General features: G+C 49.3%; 1 protein-coding gene across 1 annotated transcript; it reads right to left on the reverse strand.

Annotated features, from left to right (window-relative positions):
* Window positions 1–2,047: 2,047 nt before the first annotated feature.
* On the reverse strand, window positions 2,048–23,448 carry LOC149271457 (IQ motif and SEC7 domain-containing protein 1-like). The gene is made up of 15 exons (XM_089507405.1): window positions 23,393–23,448; window positions 15,968–15,976; window positions 15,634–15,913; window positions 13,480–14,735; window positions 11,518–11,679; window positions 11,091–11,213; window positions 10,318–10,484; window positions 9,861–10,000; window positions 9,499–9,528; window positions 8,951–9,076; window positions 8,360–8,459; window positions 7,544–7,705; window positions 7,203–7,379; window positions 3,066–3,115; window positions 2,048–2,497 (listed from the first exon to the last, which is right to left on the reverse strand). The coding sequence occupies exons 1-15, from the start codon at window positions 23,446–23,448 to the stop codon at window positions 2,048–2,050; spliced, it is 3,288 nt and encodes a 1,095-aa protein (XP_089363531.1).
* Between the last annotated feature and the right edge of the window lie 772 nt (window positions 23,449–24,220).

Genomic DNA, 24,220 nt, shown 5'->3' on the forward strand with positions numbered 1-24,220 from the left:
AAACAGTTTTATTTTCCCTTGAAGGAGCTGAAGCCCGAGGAGCCGATCACAAGGAACACACAGACATTTGGATATTGTGGACCCCCGTTCCCGAGGGGAGGAAGCCGCGTACATAGAGGATGCCGCCGGCCCCCGCGGAGGTCGAGAGATGGAGGTAAGCGGTTTGTTGAAAGTTTATTTCGTTAACAAATATGTAAAGGTTTCCATTCGTTGTACTCAGCGATTCGAGGACCTTCCCTGCTCCCCACGTCCTGGTTTACGGGCTCTGATCTCAAACCCTTCCTTTAGCAGCCGGTTATTGGGGGGCACCGCAGCACCTCGTCTGTGCCCCGGCCAGGAAGGCCCACGGAGAGCTTTACCTGTTCGCTCCACTCCGTCAGACAGCCAGCGGGAGAGCCGGGGCAGTAATTCAGTGCTGCCCCCCAGAGGTGGAGGCAGATTACACAGCGGGAAGTCATGGAAACATTTGCATATATAAGTGTACAAAGTAAAACAAATGCTCTTTCGTAGAGAAGGAAACATTGTTTTAGCGGCCGGGTGGCTCGTGTTCGGTTATAACAGGTTCTGCGTCATACGTGACACACGGACTGTACACGGCCTCCGCTACGTGGGGATAAAGAAAGTGCTTAGATGTCGGTCTGACGCTAACGGGCGAGGATTAGGATTAACGTTGATCTGGACTCTGCCATCTCCTGGCACTGGAAACGAACAAATTACAGAACATCACGGGGGCTATTCACTAAAGGTACATTAACTAACGTAGAGTTTAATCAGTGATACGCTGGCGCCGTATAATGTATAGATAAATCAGCAAGATGCCGGTCCCGTATAATGTATAGATAAATCAGCGAGATGCCGGCCCCGTATAATGTATAGATAAATCAGCGAGATGCTGGCCCCGTATAATGTATATATATATCAGCGAGCCGGCCCCTGTATAATGTATAGATAAATCAGCGAGCCGGCCCCCTGTATAATGTATAGATAAATCAGCGAACCGGCCCCTGTATAGTGTATTGTTAAATTAGTGAGCCGGCCCCTGTATAATGTATAGATAAATCAGCAATGTATTGTTAAATTAGTGAGCTGGCCCTGTATAATGTATAATGCATAGTTGAATCAGGGAGATTTTTCCAGTCTCCTCACCTGTTGCATTGTCCATTATACGGGGCTATCGCTGCCCTTCTTTCCAAATAAAGTTAAATGCCCAGCTCTCCTGCCATCTCTCCCTTTAGTGAATAATGCCCCGCGGTACTGGTTATTAGAATCCAGGTTAGTGGGGGTGAGAAATCCCTACTGATCATGGGGTGAAATAATGTACAGAGCAAGCACTTCGAGGTACAATCAACATTACAAATAACGAAGAAGGCAGAATCGGCGGGTAAACGGATCTACGGAAATCTCTGCCAATTAAAAAACATGAACATGTCAAAAAAGTCTTAAAATACATTCTCTGCTAGAAAAGGTTTAATCATATCTTCAAAATCAAACGGTATGAATAGCAAAAGGTTTCAGGCGATGGCGATGGGTCATGCGCATGTGCTGGTCACACAACTACTTCTGTGCGTCTACAAATCGTGTGCATATTTAGAAAAATTAGGTCATGAAAATTCACAGTTCTTACAGCCGTTAAAGTGTCCGAGGCGGTTATTGTGTGAGCGCCGGCGGCTTTCACCAGGAAGTGCGTCGGCGCCGACAGCTTTGCTTACCTGAAGTATGAGAGCAGTAATACTGATCTGCGTTCTGTCCTCGTTTAGATAATTGGCACATTTACCGACTGCCTCAAGGTCTTAAGTGCAAAGGGTACTTCCGGAAAAATACTGAACCCCTAAACACGTCCCCCCCCAAAACCTACCCCCTTCAGATCACGGGAAAAGCTGCGAGCCCGTATTGCTAGAATCCAAAAATTAAATATTTTATTTTCAAGCTTCTAAGTTGCTATAATTACACAGAAACAGTATGTTTAACCATTGAATGACCCGACACGCAGCAGGAATGCCGTTATTTAGGTTTCTGTACACTGTGTTAGTTTTAAAGGGTTAACGCGTTAGACGATTGTGCTAATCCCGCTGTGTTTGGGTTTGGTGCTTGCAGACACAGAAGGGATGGCTTGGGAATGGTGGTGGGGGGCATGCTGGGAGTGGATGTAGGGCGCGTGCGGGGGGTACTGATGCTGCTGAAGGTGTTGGGGGGGGTGGTAGTGATGCTGGTGATGGTACGGTGGTGGGTTCTGCTGCATGTGGCGGTACTGCGCATGCACTTGTGCCTGTGTCTGCCCTTCTGCTGATCCCGCGTAGTGCTGATGTGAGATTAATGTCGGATGCTGCGGTGGCGGCGGCGGCCCTGCTACTAAATGACCTTGGGAAGATGGCTTTCCTCTCTTACTACCGAACAGAGACCCTAGGAGGGAGGAAGAGCTGGGAACGCTCTGGCGAGACGGACATTCACGGGTGGAGGTGGCTCGTCTGCGCATGTGGGGGCTGCTAATGATGGACCCCTGAAAAGAAAAGGACAGAAAAGGTAATTACAAGGTTTGCCAAAAAACCTTTCTGCAGAACGTACACGTCTGACCTAAAGCACAATCTCAGCTAACCGGCAGAAACTGACTTTATCTACGGTAACGCTGACTGTTCACACTCGGCACACGTTGGCCCAGGGGCCGAGGGTGGGCAGGGACGGCAAACACACAGAGATAGGAGGTTGGAGGCAGACGCATGATATACGCTGGATATTAGTGCTTTCAAGATGAATGAAATCTCATGAAATCCACATAGAGTTGGTTTTCATTTGGTGTTCCTGGCGGCTCCCCCTGCGCATCCTCTACCTCACCGGACACACAGTCCCATTATCCGCAGCGTCACAGGACAGGGTGACAGAGAAGCATGTATTAAGATACAGGAGAGTGAGGAAGGGGTTAATAGCGCGCTAGTGTCAGGGACAGCTAGAAGCGGGTATCATACATGTTGGCTGCGTGTTCCTTGTCACGTGTGCCCCAAGCATGCAGAATATCGGAGGCAAGCAGAGATGCATTACACAGAGCTACAGATTAACAGCTTCCTACTTACTTCCATATTGCTGTCTAGCGATCCTGCACTGCTGCGGCGGCCACGTTTCCCTGCCCAATACATGCAATACCACAGATTAGAGACCAACACACAACGTGGCTGAGTCAGCTCAATAATCATCAGAACCTGCTCATTGACACAAGCAACAAGTGAGTGTGAGAGGCCAAGGGCCACCGGCCAGCTCTGGAGCCCGAGCTGAGCCACAATGGCATGTGGGCCGATAGGACGCGTGGCTTCTCGTGGTGGGAGTAGTGGTTGTAGAGTCTCCGGTATTCTTGAGTGTATAATACGGAGGTGTAAGCCGGAGATGCTTTCCTCGCTGCCCTCTCGGTACGGGCTGAATACCGTTAACATTAAACTGCCACACCAAGCGGTGATGATTATTAAAGGGAATCGATCAGAAAGCGGCTTCTCTGGGCGCCGTTTCACTTTTCTGTGATTACATCCATTTGGATACACAGGCTGCCGGTACTCGTGAACCCACCGGCAGCGAAGCGGCTCCTTGGGACGGGCCAATTGGAATTTCAAGCAATAAAGGGAGTAGAACCGGCGTCCATCACGATAAATTCCCTTTAATAAAATCCCCACCTTTTCTGATTCAGCCTGCAGGGGCTAAAGGGTTAAAAGCGGTGCTACCGGCAACTAACGGCTACAGAAAGTGCCTCTCTGCTCACTACGAGCCGGGCTCAGGGGCTACAGGAACGCAGAGAACAGAACATCATGGCTTACGTGGACGGGCCGAGCCGCGTCTGGACAGGAAAGTGAGCGCTGCAAAGGGACACGGAGTGATTAGTGACACGGCGAGTGACTGTTACAGACGTAAGCCACAGGAATGTGTGTGGAGACGGGGGCCCCGGCAGTACTGGGGGGCCCAGGTGTCCTGACCTGCGAATATGGGGATGTCAGCTGTATCCTTGTAGCTTCTGCAGCTCAAACCCCGTATGAGAGGGAAGCGCGTGCGGACCCCCTGTACTCATCACGTCCGCTCCCACTCACCGTTTTTTATGGAGTGGCCCGACCAGACGCGGAAACGCTATTTACTAATGAAACAATGTTACCGCACATACAGTATGAGGAGTATCTGCGGCTGAACGACGGCAAATACGGTATGAGGAGTATCTGCGCCCAAACGACGGCACATACAGTATGAGGAGTATCTGCGCCCAAACGACGGCACATACAGTATGAGGAGTATCTGCGGCCAAACGACGGCAAATACAGTATGAGGAGTATCTGCGGCCGAATGACGCCACATACAGTATGAGGAGTATCTGCGGCCGAATGACGCCACATACAGTATGAGGAGTATCTGCGGCCGAATGACGCCACATACAGTATGAGGAGTATCTGCGGCCAAACGACGGCACATACAGTATGAGGAGTATCTGCGGCCAAACGACGGCACATACAGTATGAGGATAATGTTCCATGCCGTGGGATTCATCACCCAACCAGCAGCACCAAAAAAAGCATTTTTAGAATACTCTTGAAACGTGTTCAGGACGTGTTTATTGACACCACGTGTAACTTCATACTCCGGACATATAAATATCTAACCTGGTCTGCAGCAAAACATTCACCACATGGGCAACTTCTGCCCCAAGTATGGGGAGAGTACTGTGACCTAACACCTACCCCCATCCCTAATACCGGGGCATACTTACAGTGTGGGGAGAGTACTGTGACCTAACACCTACCCCCATCCCTAATACCGGGGCATACTTACAGTGTGGGGAGAGTACTGTGACCTAACACCTACCCCCATCCCTAATACCGGGGCATACTGTTGGTTGAATTAATGGTCGAATTCTCCTCAGAAAGAGTTTTCCTTTATTTAGATCATGCGCATAATCGAGACAAGGCACACAACACACAAGTCGAAGCGTTGTCTGAATACATGTTTGAATTACATGGTTTATATAGCATCTTATCTACTTCTAATAGCATGCATCGTTCTGATTGGTTACTTTTCAGGTAAGTTACACCTCTTTAAACTGCATAATTAAGAATGGCCTAGACTTGACCCTTTGCATATATATATAGAACAACTTAGAGTAGACGTGTTGGCGGGAACTCGTGCATATATCACAGACTAGACCAGGGGTTCTCAAACTGCGGCCCTCCAGCTGCTGCAGGACTACATCTCCCATAATGCTCCTTCAGCTAAGGGGCTGGCTGAGGAGTATGGGAGATGTAGTCCTGCAGCAGCTGGAGGGCCGCAGTTTGAGAACCCCTGGTCTAGACATTCCCTGCTTTCTTATGTCTTTGTCAGCAATAATATTTCCGATAACATAAGCATTTTTCTAACACATACTTACAGTATGGGTAGAGTAGAGAGTACTATGACGTAACACCACTGATACGGGGGCATAGTTGAAATACGGGGACAGCACTGTTACCTAATGCCTATCCTTACCCCTGATATCGGAGAGTACCTGTGGTAAGGAGGAAAGAGGCTGCAGTATGGGGAGAGTATCTGCGGTATATCGAGAGAACTGCCACCCAACACCTACCCGATATCAGGGAGCACCTGCAATAAGGAGAGAGGATCGGCGGTAGGGGAGAGTACTGTGGCCCAGTGCCTTACCTTATCACTGATATTGGGGCGAACCCACTGTATGTGGGGAGGTAGTTCCTGCATAATAGGGGGTACGTACAGTAGGGAGAATACTTGCAGCAAGTGGGGGGGGCAGATGCAGTATTGGGGGCGCCTGCAGAAGGGGTAATGGGAGGACTACTATCAGTATAGGGGCAGATACCCCTGTCTTACCAGTACAGCTAATTGGAATACAAATAAGTCAGAACCCCCCCCATTACCCGTAGAAGCATACCGTAACATACACCGCACACAGATACCCGCCTGATACCCCACAGAAACATGGAGTCATGTCAGCCAGAAGCCATGAACATCCTCACGGAACCTACTAATGCTGTTCCGTAGGCACACAAGGAGTGTACGTGTTATCTGCATGTGACATGTACGGCACCGGGTGCGTGTTACACACAAGTGCTCAGTACTAATTATATTAGTTTATTAGATTTTATAAGACAGGTTATTGTCTCTCGTGTTTAACGCTATTGCTGCCTGTCCAGCAGCATCAGATCACCGGCCCTTTTTAATAAAGTCCTCCCTGTATACAAAGTTACCCAGCCCCAGGGGTGATGACAGACAGGACATGATGGAGGAGGCCGTGCGCCCCGACTAGTCTTAGGGGTTTGAAGGTACACAGAGCACCGCAAGGAGGGAGCACCACGTGGTGACTGCGTCTGGGAGGTGTCTGCATGGGGGGTCTCCCGTCTGCGCGGGGAGGGGGGTCTCCCGTCTGCGCGGGGAGGGGGGTCTCCCGTCTGCGCGGGGTGGGGGGTCTCCCGTCTGGGTGGGAGGTCTACTGTCTGCGGGGGTGTGTGTGTGTCCCAGACTGCATCATTCCTATAATGTAGGAGTCGTGATTGGCGACACTGACATTCATGACCTCGTTTAGTGTTATTGCAGACGGAGGTGAGACTGATGTGGCGTGTATAACAGGGAATGGATACCGCACAGACGGGGCAGGACGCAGCTATTCTAGAGCAATCTAGGTACTATAATCTATACGTTCTCCTGCTGCTTGTAGAGATGCAGCCGGAATAGGGTACCGCGCATGAACTAACGAGACTCATCTGTCTCTTTCACATTATTCGCCAGAAGTTCCCATAAACAGTGGAACGAGCTGGCCACTAACCGGACACGCCGGTGTTCACACGGGATGATAAGGTGCCAATGTACAACGCTATGGTATGTGGCACATGCTCGGTACTCTGGGACATCAGTGAATTTAGAGGGGCTTCACTCCATTTCATTCATCAAATGTAATGCGCGGGGACACGGAAGCACACGGAACACATGAAGCGTTTTGTACACGGGTCTGGAGCTCTCTGAATCTACATCTAGAATATGACTTACACTTCGCACTTCTTCGGTCCGTTAAATGTACACATAGTGATCTACAACAGGTCAATGTTTTAATTCCAATGTTTCATAGAGGAAGAAAATAAAAGGGGGCAAAAAATACGGCTACGTGTACGGCACAAACGATGCTCTATTTACATGGAGCGCGCGCGTGGGGCACGTGTGTAATAACCGTGTGAGCAGATTACCTGCTTCAGAAAGATCTCTCAGGGAACTGCTGAGCGCGCTCCTCTTCAGACCCTCGCTGCTGGCGTAGCTGTCATCCAGACACGTTCTGTTCAAGGCGCCGTTTCCAGACTCCTTCTTCAGGCTGGCGGACTGGGACATGCTCGGCCGCACCACCCCCTTCTGCTTCTCTAACTCGGCTGAAACGACCCAATAAACGCACCATGTTGCCAACCGGCGGAGGAAGAGCGCAACATGCAGCGCCGCGCAGGTACAGCAGCAGATCATCGTTACATACATCAGGTCAGAAAGGACGAGTACCGAGCACCGGGTGGAAGAGGCCGCTGCGGACCGCTGTACTTACACTCTATTCTGTACTTTTCCATTTCCTGCACCTCGGCGATCGATTCTCTCAAATCGTCCGTAAACTTCTTGCGATCTTGAGGATTGGGAGCGTTGAAGTTAATCAGCACTTTGATATCAGCTCCTGGAATCGCGGAGGTAAGTCGGATGCCGTTGGGATAGTCTAGAAAAATCCAAGCACGCGGGTTAACAGAAAATCTAGAACAATCCAAGCACGCGGGTAAACAGAAAATCTAGAACAATCCAAGCAAGTTAACAGCTTCCTTACAGTAAAAGTAAATTGAGGGGTGTAAATTGGGGCGCGGAGATTTAAAGGGGCGCTCCACCTGTTTCTTTCCTTTTCTGTATGGTCAGTAGGTGATCCGGAAAATGTTTTTTGTTACTTGAAAACTCACATAAATATTTGCAGGGGCCGTTAGCTTGGAGACCATGGCGTTTTATTGAATACGGGGGCTTTTTATGTGATAGTTGCAGCTTTATTAGAACAATAAATATTGTGTACGGAACGGATCTCTCATTGGGAGATTTGCTTGGACTCGGACCCTGGCACGTGGCCGGCTCAGAGACATATTCCTGCCAGCCCCCCGGCACTTATCCACGTCTGGCGGAGCTGCTACCTGTGCCGGTCCGGATCAAAGACTTCCTAAGTCTGTGAGCCATGTGCTGGAGGTAAAGGAAGTTTCCAGAAACCTCCGTCCCGGAGAGATGCCCTAAGGTGTTAATACTGTCGTAGACTCCGTCCCAGCGGGCACAGGTGGAGCCCCCCGGTCTCTCCGCTCCTAGTCACTTTATCAGCCACCATAGCATTTAAACTCACACTGATTTTCAAAGAGAAGAACTTGCATCCCATACAGCGAGAAAGACTGGCGGAAACTGTACGTTACGGAATTCTTCTTCTTCTGGAAGATTTTGGTGACCTACGGCAGAAAAATACAAGATCCATGTTTTATTTTTGTTACAAAAAGTGGACATTAAAGGAAGAATAATCTACGGCATTAATCCCCATCCAGTTAGAAAGGAAGAGCCAGCCATTAATCCCCGTGAGCGTCAGCTCCTGGGCACAGCAGGTCTCTTGCAGATAATCAGGGCCGTTCGGCAGCTGGGTGAGCATGTGCCAGTAATGTGGCGGGTGCTTGTGCGATGCGCAGGGTTAACAATGAACGCGGGGATGGCACCTTCGGCTGCGCAGGAACGGCACTATTGCCGGTTTAATCCCCACCTCAGGGTCTGCAGCAGCACCGCGCTATTCCTAGCCACCGAGATACCGACAAAGACGCTTCAATCTCTGATTACATTTTCAAAAAAGGGGATGGAAGAAGCCAAGTCCTGGTAATGGGGCTCTTAGGAATCGTATGCGCTCTATGCTAACGAGCACGCTGTGCTTGGAGTAATATCCGGACGTACGTACCACGAGCAGGTCGTTAAAGAGGAAGATTTCTCTCTGATGTAATCCAAGCTTTTGGGGTTTGTTCGGATCGGGAACTTCAAAGAGACGGCAGTAACAGACGAGCCTGCGATGGGGCAGAGACAGGACCTGCGAGAGACAGAGGACACGCCGCGTACATCAGGGGGTCTCGGTCCGCAAGGAACCGGAACTCGTTGGCAAACAGCCCAGAAGCCAACGGCTTTTGCCGTATAAACTGATTTGTCATTTACAGCTCGCATAGAGAGGTCGTCCACGCCGGCTGCGAGGATTTCAGGGGATACCCTTTGGAATAAATCCCGGGGTTTATGCGCCTTCTTGTCCCAGACATGTGAACACGTGGAAAACTCACGGTTATTTCACCAAACATTTCAAAAGAATTAAAGGGCCACCCAACAAAATGCCCCGTAATCTAAAATCAAACTGGGATAGCAATTAAATCTGTGATGTCATAAAGGAAAACTAGACAATCAGAGCAGGAGTCCGAAGGGCGAAGGAAGGTTTTTAGACGCAGAATGAAAAATGATACGTACGCAGCCAAGGCCGTGATGTAAGGATCCGATCTGCAGCAGAAAGATACATAAAAGCATATTAAGGATCAGCGGAAACAACACAACGAAGACGCAGCGTGAACGTGTAACAAACCAAGTGCTTATTCATCACAAAACGTGGACAGAAAATATATTCGGCGTTAGCGGCCAGCATTCATGGTCTTGCATTTAATTGCATTTCAGGACGAGAGAAGGATGTGTAAAGGATCCAGTTTGGGCTATAAACTGTTTAATCCTAAAACTGCTTATCAATGACTGCTGATAACCATTACTTGGCTTCAATAAAGGTTTTTTATTTCCTTCAAATTTATAACTTAAGGAAAGGAAAATATAAAACATCTTACCGGCTTTTTCCCCACAATAAGTTTTTCGACCTTTTGGACTTGGGATACATGATCTTCGTTAGTTTTCAGTTCCCGTTTGCGGATCCGCTCATATATTCCTACCAGCATCTCTCGCGGGATGTCTTCACCGTCGTCCACGCCTGTAGGAAGTGATTGCTTGTGTTACTGGCGGCTCTCAGGAGACATGCATGCGCAAAAGTACAGCTTCTGTACAAGGAAGCGCCAGGCAGGCTAGACCTTTCCACGTTCCACGTATCGCATCGGGTGCAGGTAGAGGATGATCAGCCAAGTCATGGAAACCGCTTGGCTTTTCTCTTTATGTCTCAAGACGTTGTAGGATTTGTGAGTGTCGGTGTATTATTGTCAGAGGTAACGGGATTTTTATTAGGAACTGTTTAAATACCCTGAACATCGGGTATCACAGCCTCAGAGATCAAAGGAATGGAAAGAAAGTTACCTCTTAAGTTTTTCACGAAATCCTCCAGTTTCATCTTGCGCTCGGGTTTGACGTTGGGGCTGTACATGTCCGTGTTCAGCAGGATGATGGCGAAGGCCAAGATGAAGATGGTGTCTGGATTGCGAAACTGTCTGACGACCCCAGGGTTGCAGATACAGTACCTCTGGCTAGAACGGAAAACAAGTCCCTGTGAAGTGATACCGAAAGCACACGCAGACCAGGACCGGCTTCCAGGCAAGTGCCCTGTGGCCGCTCGGTGCCAACTACTTACCATCGCGTGGCCGCATGATTAACCAGATGCTGGCCTTGAAGGGCCTGGGAGAGTTCTTACGCCCAGTCCGTTCCTGGACGTGCTAACCTCGGGTCACAGAGCTGATCTGTATGATATTACCGCAGCTCTCAAGCTTCTAATAGATGGTAAGCTCCTGGAAGCAAGGCCCTCTCCTGCTTCTTTACCAGTATGTCTCAATGTGTTTGGATATTGTCAGTATTAAAGTTATTTACGAGCTGAAAGTTGTTCTTGTTCCCCACTCTGTTGGTCAGTTTCAAATATCCAAATAATAAGAATGTATATTGTATTTGTATAATGACCCTGTGAGCACTTCCGTGTCACCCCCACAGGCTGGGTCATAGATTTATGCCACCCATTTCCCCCCTGAAGGGTAAATATACAAAGCAGGTTTCCTCAGCAGATAAAATGAATGCCTTTCATGTCACAACTTACATTACAATTACATGTGATGTCATGAGAGGATACTTCACGTCATACATACCTAAAAGCCTCAATCAGCCGTTCCACTTTCTGGGCCTCTCCCTGTACCCGGATATGAGCCTGAAATTTGCGAAGCGCCTCATCTAATTCCATGGCAGAGAAATCCATTTCATCCACAACACAACTGGAACACAAACAACATTATTATCCACAGCCCCACAAAACCCACCACGTGACACTGCTCACTAATACTGGGTACCCCCAAGCACCAGGCAGTATATGACATCACAACGATGTCTGTATAATGGCAGGAAAATGACATCAGTATCACGGGAACACTAAGGCCCCCAGGAGGGTCACATAATGCGCATTACGTGGCCCTGTGGTGGTAGGTCTATGTGCAAGGTAAGGGGATCTGCGCAAGCGTGTGTATGAAGTCATCGCACTATTGGGCCAATCACAGAGCGACCTGTGGGGCAGATACTCACTCCAACACGTCCCTGTTGAATTGCTTCTGCCTGTTGCCCAGAAATTCTCCGATCATCTGCCTGCTGAGTCCTTTTCTCTGCAGCAGGAAATGCGCCACCCCCACGGGGGTATCGGGCACAAATCCACGCTCGATGAGGTACTGAACCCCCTTCTCCGGCTTCCTATACAAAAGAAATTCAGACAATATCTCAGAAGTGGCCTTAATGCAAAGTTTGATTACACAGCCAAGAAGGAAGACCCAGTCATCAGTGGCATTTATTTCTGAGCTAAGGCTCTCATAGGGGTGCATCAAGGATGCCCAAAGACCACCGCAGAGCCACTCTCGTGGGACTAAAGGCAATTCAGTCATGTGATTTGCACACCTTTCCAGGCAGATCAGCCCCAGAGAATGCCCACCCCGTGGCAACAAATCCATTCACCCCGTGGCACCGCCTCATGTCACATCATGTATCCCGAAAGTAAGAGCAGGACAGAAGGCAACATGGCGTTAGAGATAGCGCTGGGCCTAAGTCACAATAATGTGCAAACAGAATCAGTTTTAATCTAATAACACCGGCGCCGGGAACTCTGATCTCTGACAGTTGGGGAAGGTCTGCGCGATGGACGCAGACAACCCCCGCTGCTAGCCACACCTCCATCCGGCTGCAGCGGAAGTCGTCTACGCGGATCGCGTGGACGTCAACCCGCTGCCCTGGTATACAGCAGAAAATTGGAAGCACCGGTAAGTGTGTGGGGGGGAGAGTGTTAAATGGGGGGGAGACAGAAGGATCCAGGTCCCTTGCAGCGGTGCGGGGGATCTGGATCTTAGTCTCATAGTCAGACCTCTATTTGAGGTCTGATTATAAGACGACCACGATTAGAAGACGAGGGGTATCTTTCAGAGCATTTGCTCTGAAAAAAACCTTGTCTTATAATCGAGCAAATACGGTATGTGAAACCCTAGGCTGATCACTTCAACAAAAGCTAATTGGAGTCAGGAGTTATCAAACTTGGAGCCCAAACAAAGTTACTGTAAACCATTTTGAGTTTGCTCTTCTCAAGAAGCATCTGCTGATGTGAACCGTGCCTCACAACACAAAAGAAACCTCAGGAGACCTCCGATGAAGAATTGTTGATTTGCATGAAGCTGGAACGGGTTACAGCGGCTGAGGGGCCCCGTGTACCAGGTCCCGACAATTTGTTCCGCTACTCGACGTGTATGCAGATAATCCTCACAGGTTCGGCCCTTTAATTCTCTTTAATGCACGGAAATGGGATTAGAATGTGGAATACCAGCTGCAAGAAAATTGATTCAAACACAAGATGACCTGGCTCTTGCTCCACATGAGCAAAAAACACGCTAAAGGCAGCAGGAATCTCTCCCTGAATCACGTCCACCTCTCAGATACAGATTCATTTATGGTGTTGCAGGCAAGAAAAGGACTGTTACAGATCTGATTACACTGACGCATAAAATATGCCCCAAGTCACACAGCATGTATTGCTGCTTCTGCCTCCAAAAGGACGGGAGCAATGACATATAATGGTGCTAATGTACGCAGAGCTCCGTGACACATCCATGAAGACGTTCCCCAGCTCCAGAGGACGATGACCCCAATATCTTATAGATCGGATGGTGCAGACCCTCGGCAAGCCTCCCCTGGTGAGACCGATTTTCTCCTTAGCACATGACTGCAACATCGCTCTTTAGATGCACAAAATACATCCTTACCTTAGAGAGACGTCCACGTCAGCTCACCTATAGAAAGCCAAGTCTGTGGCATCTGCACAGACCGCGTTATTACTCCAGAATCGTTCCTTTTCATACCCCTGAATATTCTACTTTTATTCATTCTTAGATACACTCAGAACGTGTAAGCAAATGTACTTTTCTAAAATTATGCAAAGTGGAAATGAATGGGGTGAGAAACAGAGCCGCAAATGGTATCATTATTAGGCAGGGGAAAAACCAAAATACTTACTTATTGAAAAGATTCAGGCCAATCCTATAATGGCGCTTTCTGATGACATCATTACTAAACGCAGGAGAATCCCAGCTGTTTCGGGTTTCTTTGTGATATGTTTGTTTGCTCAGAGTTTGTTCGCGTAAACTGTCCCTGGAGGACTCCGAGCTGCAGTGTATCGTGTCATTCGAATTGGAAGTGCTATTAATGCTGTCATTGTCCCCGTCTGAATAATCCGATTCGGATTTACTCTGTCTGTTTAGGGAGCCATTAATAATTAATTGTGGGTCTATCGGTCTTGTTCGATGGCGAGGCTGGTCGTCTTCACGCGTTAATATCTTTGCAGGAATGTGTGCAATATGTTTGGGGCTTCCCTGCTGACTGTGTATGGACCGTTCATAGGCACTTTGCCTTATTATCGATCCTCTTTCCGAACGATCACTTAAGTCCACAGAACTGTCGCTCGGGGGCTCGATGGTCAATAAAGGTAGGTGATCGAGTCTCGAGCGGTGATCCTGACACTCCAGAGACGGTGTGCTGCGGCAGCTCGTATCCGTGTCCAGTTTGTCATCCTTGTGCGTCATTGACCAGTATTCTTGAGAAGAGTTCATTGACCGAAGTCGTACGTCGGATTCTGTCCCGGATGTTCGGTCCAAAGACTGGGAAAGTGGGAGAGGAGGAGAAATTTCCTCCTCGTCAATGTACAACGTGACATCGCTATAAGATGCCGTCATCTCATCAAGTTTCCTGTGATCTAAATTATGTGCTGGTTTCATCTGACTAGAACTATTTCTCTCTATGTCACGAGTTCTAATTTGATCGGAAGTCTGTACCTCGTCTGCATGCAGACTGCGGCAATTTAATGCATCGTCAATCGATTCTGCTAGAGACTTGACTTGTCTCGAGAAAGCATCTTCTAGCTCGGTTATGGCGTCCGCAAAGTCACTGGACGCCGCTGGGGACTTCAGCGATGGTTGTTCCCCGAGATCCCCGCGCTCAGACTGCACAATGCGCCCCATTTTCGTTCCATCATTTGTCAGAGATACCTGCTTTCCCTCAAAATAGGAGCTGTGGACTTTCTCTGGTCCTTCAAAGGAGAACTGCATCCTCATATTGGACAGAACAATGCGCCTGGACATGCGATTTTCTGACATGGAACTTCTCAGTCTCTCAAAGTTTTTGTTCATCTGGTACTGGCGGAAAGCTGTCTGTATCGTGCGCGCCGCATGTCTAGTTATGAGACGGCCTCCATATTTGCGCTCCAACATTTCCACCTATAACAGAGGGATACTGAGTGTTAACGGCAAACGTGTTTTACCGGCTTCTATGGTCAAAGTACTCGAGCAGAAACTCAACCAAAAGGAACTCTTGGAATCGAAAAGGATCAGAGTGAAATCCTATACAATCCTATACAAGTGAAAAGGGATCCAAACGTGTTTCATATACATATTTGCTCCTAACCCCTAAAAGTTGTCATCAGCAAGTAAATCATTAATACACAGACTGAGATTGCCCCATAATCCTTCACTTCCATTCAAACCCCGGGAGTTCAAAGGGGTCACTGGGGGGCGCACCTAAAAGGATGTCCCCTTTTCCTGCCCATAAAGACTCAGGTTATATCTTCTACACAAATCTATCAGACCGGCCACATGTTCGCAGGCAATTATTAATGGCTGTACACACATGGGGGGGGGGGGGGGCGCGTCTCTCTCAATTTGTGGTGCCCTGAACAGAAAGCCTTGCATTTACGGCTCCCCAAACGAGTCCTATGAATAATATAATCCATTCATTATTTATAATTCATATAAACCAGCTTCTCTAATCGATCCCCGTGAATTTAACAAACTTTACTCAGGATCAAAGACAAAAACTAAGGAACGAGGATGGCCGCATGATGCGTAGAGCACCGAGCAAACTGCGGGTGACCAGCACACCCAGATCAACCGCAAAGCAAAAAAGCCTTAGATATATAAAAAGGACCAGATTCTAGCCCTTTCGCTAAAATAAAGATTGAAAGTAATTATAATAACACTAGTCGTGTCGCCCGGTGAGGTGACACTCTATGCGGGTGACATTATAATCAGCCTCGCTGGAGGATACACCTGGAGCCCCCGCTGAGCCCTGACATTTTATGTGAGAATACGAGAGGAGAATGTGAGAATCATGCAATACCTGCTTGTCCTGGAGATCCGAAGACAGCTCATAGCTCTCGGACAGCGACCGGGACCGTTTGATGGCCTCTTCCTCCGCTTGCTTCCTCAGGATAGAGACGCAGTGCTGCAGTTTGGGTCTCCGCGAGCGCTGTGCGGGGGACGCACCGTACAGGGCGTAGGATGGATAGTCGTACTGGTCGGGACTTATGGACGAGCTGTGGGTTATTGCGCCTTGGTGGTAACTCGAAGCGTCATCTATGGAAGCTGCATTCTCACTCCCAGGAATCTCACCCTCAACACTGCAAAGAAATAAACGGACATCATCATTATCAGGAACCCGACGCGCTGCCCACCCTGACCCCCTCACAGAACAGACATTTCAGGCTCTAAGGCCAAAAACACATCAGCTCTGCAGGTAATGATGGACAGAGACAGCATCACCTTTCCTACAGTCTGATTTACAGCCCACACCACCCATTCAGCAACGCTGTCCTACAGACAGACAGACAGAGGCCGCGTGTCCAGCGAGTGTCAAAGAACAGCCACTAATGGCACTCGTTCAGAGTCCACGCTGAACGAACACTTCAGGTTTGTTAAAACTCGGTAACCATCGCAGGCTTGAAAATGAAAAGGTAGATCACGTCTTATCGAGAGCTATAGAGCCTGCGCTCGGCGCTGTGCGGACGGAACATGGCTTAAAGAATTAGGAAAAACTATAACACACTTGGCATGTACAGCATGGAGAAGAGGGGGAGACGGGATACCCTCCCCAACCGAGGAACAATTCTACCGTTCTAGAGAAGACTCAGAGCCCCCCCAACCCCGGGAACGATTCTACCGTTCTATAAAATAATCTGTTTTTATTTAACCCATAAAGGCTGTTGAGGTCACTGGAAGAACTCACGGGGGGAGGGGAGGCTCGTATCCTGATCTCTTTATCTGCAACAATTGTGTCTCAAGTTCAACAATGTGTCCATTAAGTTGAAATGAAGCAGATAAGTGGGTCAAACCCGTTGCAGCCCAGACTCCACGGAGGAACGACACATTGAATGCAGACAGACAATAACCGCCTGGTAATTCCTGCCGTGCTCTGGAAAGCGTCACAGAGAAGCGCAAGGGGTTAAATGACTTCATGGCATAAATAAGCATTTTATGAATAAGCGTCTCACAGAGTGAAATCGCTTCCATGCCTCTGCGTTTGGTTAAATCATCAAACCTACTCGTCACAATCTGCTTTTCATTCCCAAAGGAAGCAGCTCTGCTGAGGATTCGCGGGACTCGCCAGTAATGGAGACTCCATGTCTGTACAGACGCTGCCAGGAAGAAGAAGAATGTGAAATCTCCAGTTTTGGAATTAAAACACAAAACTAAGCCTGCTAATTCTGGAACTCGCCTTCTAAACGGCTTCCAGAATTAGGCTGGAGTGTCGAGGCCAACAGCTGCCCGCCGGAATGTCGGCAACCCCCCGAAATAAAGGAGATGGAGGCATCCAGGGTCTAAAACAGGAGGACATTCCAAATGCCCTCTCTGGAAAGAAACGTGTTACCCCCTCGGAGCGGGCTAAACACGGGACGCATGCCGTGGCTTCCAATATAGAGGCTGTTTCACGGCTCAGTGTTAAATATCAGAGTCCAAAAATAAGAATAATTCGGTGTTAATTTCCTGACGGGTTTCATTCTGAACGCGTCTATTCCGGGTGAAGCAGAAACAAAAGCTCTGTTGGCTCAGCTGAACTACGTTTCCTCGAAACGTTTGGGCGCAAACAATCTGTTGTTGATTTTTTTCATATTAAGCACCAGGAACGAGTTTTAAGTGAAATTCTTCAATCACAAACACAGCGTGTGATGTCAGCAGGCAGTGACATCATCAGGAAGCACTGTGTGCGTTCATGCATAATGTAACATGTACACAAACTCTATATGCCTCTCTTACCTATAAGTCTAGAATGTAGAAAGGTTTTATCTGCATTTATTGGGGAATTCAGAACTACACAGAAAAGTCCTTACGTATTCTGAGGGGTCCGATCTCAAACTGTCGGGGGCCGACATGCAGGCCCCTGGAGAGGAATAAGCAGTCATTTTGCACGCATGGAGAACGGTTCCGTTCCCAGTACTCTGCATGCATTAGGCATTCCTCGCATCCCTGGCTGCGCATGGCGCATGCTCCACCGTGCCGTGTTTATCCAACCTCCCAGCGAAATGTTTTCAGTTTGTCCCAGCGGAGAATGAATCGCGCCGTTCATTCGCATTCTGGCACACAGAACTCTTTGTGGATCGTTTGTAAAATGCGACAGAAAAATGTAAGGCAAACGCCAATAAGAGCAGGACGCGTCTGGCCTGCGTGTGCGACACTCTCACGACTCTCTGCCGAGAACAAATAAAGCGCAAAGTGGGAGACTCATTTACCCTGATAAATCGCCGTTACCCTGACTCCTGTACAAACACTTGGCCACGAGAGGCATTTGGGGCGATCTGTTTGAAGGCAGATTACAGGATGGCTGCGCGAGGAGGACTCCCCATAACGGCAGCCTGTATGCGCCCCGCAGACCGAGGGATCGCAGGGATCTGCTTTGGGAGATATGGCGAGTCGGGGTGGGATGCTTATTATTACTATTAATGAAAAGGATCAGCCGGGCGATACCCGATTTCTGTATCCGCGTATCCGAAGGACTTAGTCCGCAGACTCTGTATGGAGGGAAGCGAAGACTTTAAAGTAATAATCCTGCGAGTTCAGCTGCGGCAGGAAGAGATCCAGCGGGTTTAGATCCTTCTTTATGAACAGATGAAAAGGACAGATTCCAATCACATTTATTTTTCCATTTTAAACATGACTGGCCAGAAGCTTGGCTGCAGACGGCCGCCCTTCCTAAAAGCTGCTTGCAATTTGGAGAGCGTCTTATGACATCATGATTAATGGATTTAACGGCAGAGGAAGCAGGCTTCCCATCAGACGCTCATCCTTATAATAAAGGGGCCAACCCATTTCTTCTTATTTCTTCTGTTTTATTCACCATTTTATATGATGGTGACCGGGACAGGATTAAGCTGGGCTTTCTGGCCACGATGGACGGCCGCTCGTTCTTTCTTTTCTACGCTTTTTTTTGAGATGTGTTACGTTGATGGAGTAACTCAGTCCTGAAATTTCTCCACCAGGCGACCAAACAGCAGAGCGGGTTCCGGGGGATTAAAAAGCCCCTCAAAGGGTTATCGGGTTTCTCGGAGTGGGAGAGTATTTCCGGGCGATCCCCGCGATGCTCCGTCTCCCGTTTCGAGGTGCGCCATTATGTAGATTAAATGAGATCGGCTCCCCGGCGCTACACAATTTCACAAATCCCCAAAGAAATTCCCCAAGAAATGAAGCAAATTCACAGACATCCTTATGACTATCTGTGAATGAAATGAGGGAGCGCAGCCCCCCTTTATTATTATTATATATCTTATTTATCTAGCGCCAACAATTTACGCAGCGCTTCTGGCAATACAGATAGACAAACCGATACATTAGGTGGAGAAGGAATATATTAATGCGCTTTCTATAAAAATATTTGTAAGGTTTCGAGAAACGAACTCGATTCCGCCTGGAAACACTGCGCTTAACAAATGCTAAACCGGACCATATGGTTTTAGTAAAAGAACCTTAATTAAAACCATTGCACTATCCCCTCAAACACGAAGCAGAGTAACGATCATAACCGCGTGCCAGCATCATCCGGGCTCTGGAAAAGCTTTCCTTTATCTTAGTTTAATGGATTTCTGCAGATTTAGCACAAAACCAGAAAGCTCATCAATGTGTCTCACTCCTGGCCTAATGCATCAGTCCATAGTTTTCCCTAAGACCAAAAAATAATCAATGAACGCAAGAAAAAAAATAATTCTCAAAGTGCTTCACACGGTGGCCACAGACTGGTGCCACGTAATTACCCCACGCCCTGTACGTGGCACAGCACGGCTTGATGGGCTCCGGGTGAGGGGGTTTCCCATCTTCTATGCCCCGTCTGTCAGTCGTGACACTGTCACCGACGCATCGTTCACTCGGGAAACCTGTTTGTGATATAATATTGGCGAAAAACACTGGGATCTGCTTCTAGCTCATCCTAATTCCCAGGTTTCTATTGCAACCTCCCACCGCACTGGAGAAATGTCCGCTGACATCTTGGACGCATCACAATTCGTTGGCAGCATCTGCTGGAAGTCTCTGCTGTGACACAAGGGTTTCCTCCATGTGTGACTTCATTTAAAGCGCATCTTAATCACCTTGCGTTAAGAAGAGCCCCGTCCCAGGATGACCGACAGGGGATAGTGAGAGGTTTCCGAATGGCTGGGGACCTTAAAGCCCCTTATCCCCTGCTCCAGAGAGAGAGAGCGAGAGAATGCGTAAATCCTGCCGGATCCGGCTTCTGTATTATCTCCTATGCAGACTATTGCGATGTTATATGTTTATTATTCCGCACAATCCACCTCCTATTGGGAAGTGATTGGCCTTTTGTGGCAGGTCTGAGCTCTGGGTTGTCCACTGATAACCCCTGTGACCCCCAGTTTCTCCATCCTTTGGGAAGGGTTTTGGGAGATATTGTGGGGAGAAGTCACATTTTTGGTCTAGTCCGGTATTAGCCTTGTAGAGGAAGCATCGCTATGACTCGGGGAGTACGAGGCCGTCAGCCCTGATAACATCCACTTTGTAACGTCTGCAGAGCTGGGAACTTCACCCGGGGTTCTCCTCAGGGCTCGGATTAGTATCTTCAAACGCCATGACCCTCCGTCCAGGTTCAGCATGGTCCCCGTCCACTTACTCAGTCCTTTAAAGTTTAACTAGGCCTGGCTCCGCCTCTCTGCAGGACTAGTCCTGCCCCCTGTAGCAGCCACACCCTTTCCTGGTTCCTATAAAGAGCAGGCGAGGGGGAGCTCCTGAGTACGGCCGGTCGGGGGGGGGCACTTCCAGTGACTTCTGCATTGTGACAAAGACCCTTGGTAATATCAGGGCTTCTTCCCGCGTGGCTTGCACCATATCGGGTCCTGCGCCTTTTACCCGACGCACATTCCTGGATACATTTAACAAAGTTACTTTTCCAGTTTTGGGAAAATAAATTATAGCAAAGGATAAAACTTTCAGCCCCAACCCCATGAGTGTCGCACAGCGGCGTCACACAATCATCACAACACTGTTCTGCGTTGAGCAGGGAAGGTCGGCAACATTCACCCAAGGGGGCAAGTCCAGTCAAGGAGCCATAAACCATTTAGAAGACAAGTACCTTGTGTAATGCATTGAAAAGCCATGAAAGAGCCACAGAAAGGATCCATTCACTGCATTCATGTGGATAAGATCCTCGTGATTCTGCGGCTGTACGTGGAATTTCAAAAAAACATACAAAGATGGTTCAGGCAGTGGCCCAAAATGTTTAAGTCAGAGCAGCTTAGGGGGTAATTGCCCCCCTGCCCCTCTTGGCAGCCCGCAGTCCAGAGCACTTCTGGGAAACCATGGATTCAGTTTGTGTTATATTTGCTGACATCATCATCATGCGCAGGACATTCTGTTTCCATACATAACAAATGTGTTTTCAGCAACATATGGGGCAGGATGGAGGAGAGAGGAGATCAAAGGGCAGGATGGAGCAGAGAGAGAGAATCACGGAAGGATGGGAAGGATTTAGGAAACGACAGGATTCCGAGATAGATACATGCGATGGGTATATTGAAAACAGAACACGCGCTCTACAGCACACTGTCAGAGAACATATGCTTAGTAAATGCATTATAGGGTTAACATGCAGGATGGTGGCACAGGAAGTGACAGCTAGGGACTGTGCCAGGAAAGCTGGGGGTCTTGGCAGATGTGCAAACCCTTGCATTTTAAATCTAGTTAGTTCTAATCGTTGGCATGGCAGCATTATCCACCATAAGCCGCTCTGGATTTAAAAAGGGACCTATGAAATAACAAAGACAACATGAATTCCCAGGGTCAGCAAAGACCCTCAATATGGCAGCTTCCCCCCAAAGCTTTAGCAGCCTTAGAATGTCCGTGAACCGAAATGACTTTATTGAACTGCCGTGCATTTAAAACACGATATACGTTTCAGCAGGCAACGCATTTCACCCCCGAAATCGGGGTATAACGCGCTCACAGCCCCAGAGCCGGGGGCTCCGTATAATGCGCTCACCGCCCCAGAGCCGGGGGCTCCGTATAACGCGCTCGTGGCCCCAGAGCCGGGGGCTCCGTATAATGCGCTCACCGCCCCAGAGCCGGGGGCTCCGTATAATGCGGTCACGGCCCCAGAGCCGGGGGCTCCGTATAACGCGCTCGTGGCCCCAGAGCCGGGGGCTCCGTATAATGCGCTCACCGCCCCAGAGCCGGGGGCTCCGTATAATGCGGTCACGGCCCCAGAGCCGGGGGCTCCGTATAACGCGCTCGTGGCCCCAGAGCCGGGGGCTCCGTATAATGCGCTCACCGCCCCAGAGCCGGGGGCTCCGTATAATGCGGTCACGGCCCCAGAGCCGGGGGCTCCGTATAACGCGCTCGTGGCCCCAGAGCCGGGGGCTCCGTATAATGCGGTCACGGCCCCAGAGCCGGGGGCTCCGTATAACGCGCTCGTGGCCCCAGAGCCGGGGGCTCTGTATAATGCGCTCGCGGCGAGCTGCTTTTATCGGCAGGGAATTTTGCAGAAGTGACAAGAATCCTGACAAAGGGAAGCAACCCCCCCCCCACAGTATATATAGCGGGCGCTCTCTCAGACGGCATAGTATATACAGTGGGCGCTCTCTCAGACGGCATAGTATATATAGTGTGCACTCTCTCAGACGGCATAGTATGTATAGCGCGCGCTCTCTCACACGGCATAGTATATATAGCGGGCGCACTCTCACACGGCATAGTATATATAGCGGGCGCTCTCTCAGACAGCATAGTATATATAGCGGTCGCTCTCTCACACGGCATAGTATAAAGCAGGTGCTCTCTCACACGGCATAGTATATATAGCGGGCGCTCTCTCACACGGCATAGTATATATAGCGGGCGCTCTCTCACACGGCATAGTATATATCGCGGGCGCTCTCACACACGGCATAGTATATATAGCGGGCGCTCTCTCACACGGCATAGTATATAACGGGCGCTCTCTCACACGGCATAGTATATAACGGGCGCTCTCTCACACGGCATAGTATATAAAGCGGGTGCTCTCTCACATGGCATAGTATATAACGGGCGCTCTCTCACACGGCATAGTATATATAGCGGGCGCTCTATCACACGGCATAGTATATAAAGCGGGTGCTCTCTCACACGGCATAGTATATATAGCGGGCGCTCTCTCACACGGCATAGTATATATAGCGGGCGCTCTCTCACACGGCATAGTATATATCGCGGGCGCTCTCACACACGGCATAGTATATATAGCGGGCGCTCTCACACACGGCATAGTATATATAGCGGGCGCTCTCTCACACGGCATAGTATATAACGGGCGCTCTCTCACACGGCATAGTATATAAAGCGGGTGCTCTCTCACATGGCATAGTATATAACGGGCGCTCTCTCACACGGCATAGTATATATAGCGGGTGCTCTCTCACATGGCATAGTATATAACGGGCGCTCTCTCACACGGCATAGTATATATAGCGGGTGCTCTCTCACACGGCATAGTATATATAGCGGGCGCTCTCTCACACGGCATAGTATATAACGGGCGCTCTCTCACACGGCATAGTATATAAAGCGGGCGCTCTCTCACACGGCATAGTATATAAAGCGGGCGCGCTCAGTCCTCCGGGGCTCACCTCTCCGGCTCCAGCAGAGACTGACTCCTGTCTGAGTGACATTGCAGACACCACATGGCTGACATGTAGGGGGGCCACTCTCAGCACAGCAGGGGCCCCACTACCCAGCGCCCCACCATCCTGCACCCCAGCTGCCCCCCTCAGCACCAGCCCAGGAGCGGAGGACGGGATGAATGGCTGCAGGGCTGGGATCCGGGCCGGGAGGGGGAGGGACGGATTGGATGTCACAGATCCCATTTGTTGGCCTCCAGTTTTGTTTTCTCAGGGAAGGAACAGGAAGTAACATCACAACATACCTCCCAAGTGTCCCTTTTACAGAAGGAAAGTCCTTTTTTGTACCCCTCACTCCCCTGATGCCCCTCTTTTCTAGGAGGTCAGAATGTTTGTTGGGTATGAGGGGATCGCAGGGTTCTACAGCCCTCAAAGCCCCGATAATGTGTATAGAAACAGCAGGAAACGCCTTTATAAATTAAACGGGGAAATAAACCCCATTATTGTTCTAATGACAGTTGGTACCTGCCTCTCCCTGCAGAGCATTCTATATGAGAGCATCCATACCGGGAGTGAGGGGCGCTGTATACTGGGAGCACAGTGTGTACTGGGAGTGATGGGTGCTGTATACTGGGAGCACAGTGTGTACTGGGAGTGAGGGGTGCTGTATACTGGGAGCACAGTGTGTACTGGGAGTGAGGGGCGCTGTATACTGGGAGCACAGTGTGTACTGGGAGTGATGGGTGCTGTATACTGGGAGCACAGTGTGTACTGGGAGTGAGGGGTGCTGTATACTGGGAGCACAGTGTGTACTGGGAGTGAGGGGCGCTGTATACT

Source organism: Sceloporus occidentalis, unplaced genomic scaffold, assembly GCF_023333645.1.
Source record: "Sceloporus occidentalis isolate IW3139 unplaced genomic scaffold, rSceOcc1.0.p SCAF_507, whole genome shotgun sequence".
Classification (NCBI taxonomy): domain Eukaryota; kingdom Metazoa; phylum Chordata; class Lepidosauria; order Squamata; family Phrynosomatidae; genus Sceloporus; species Sceloporus occidentalis.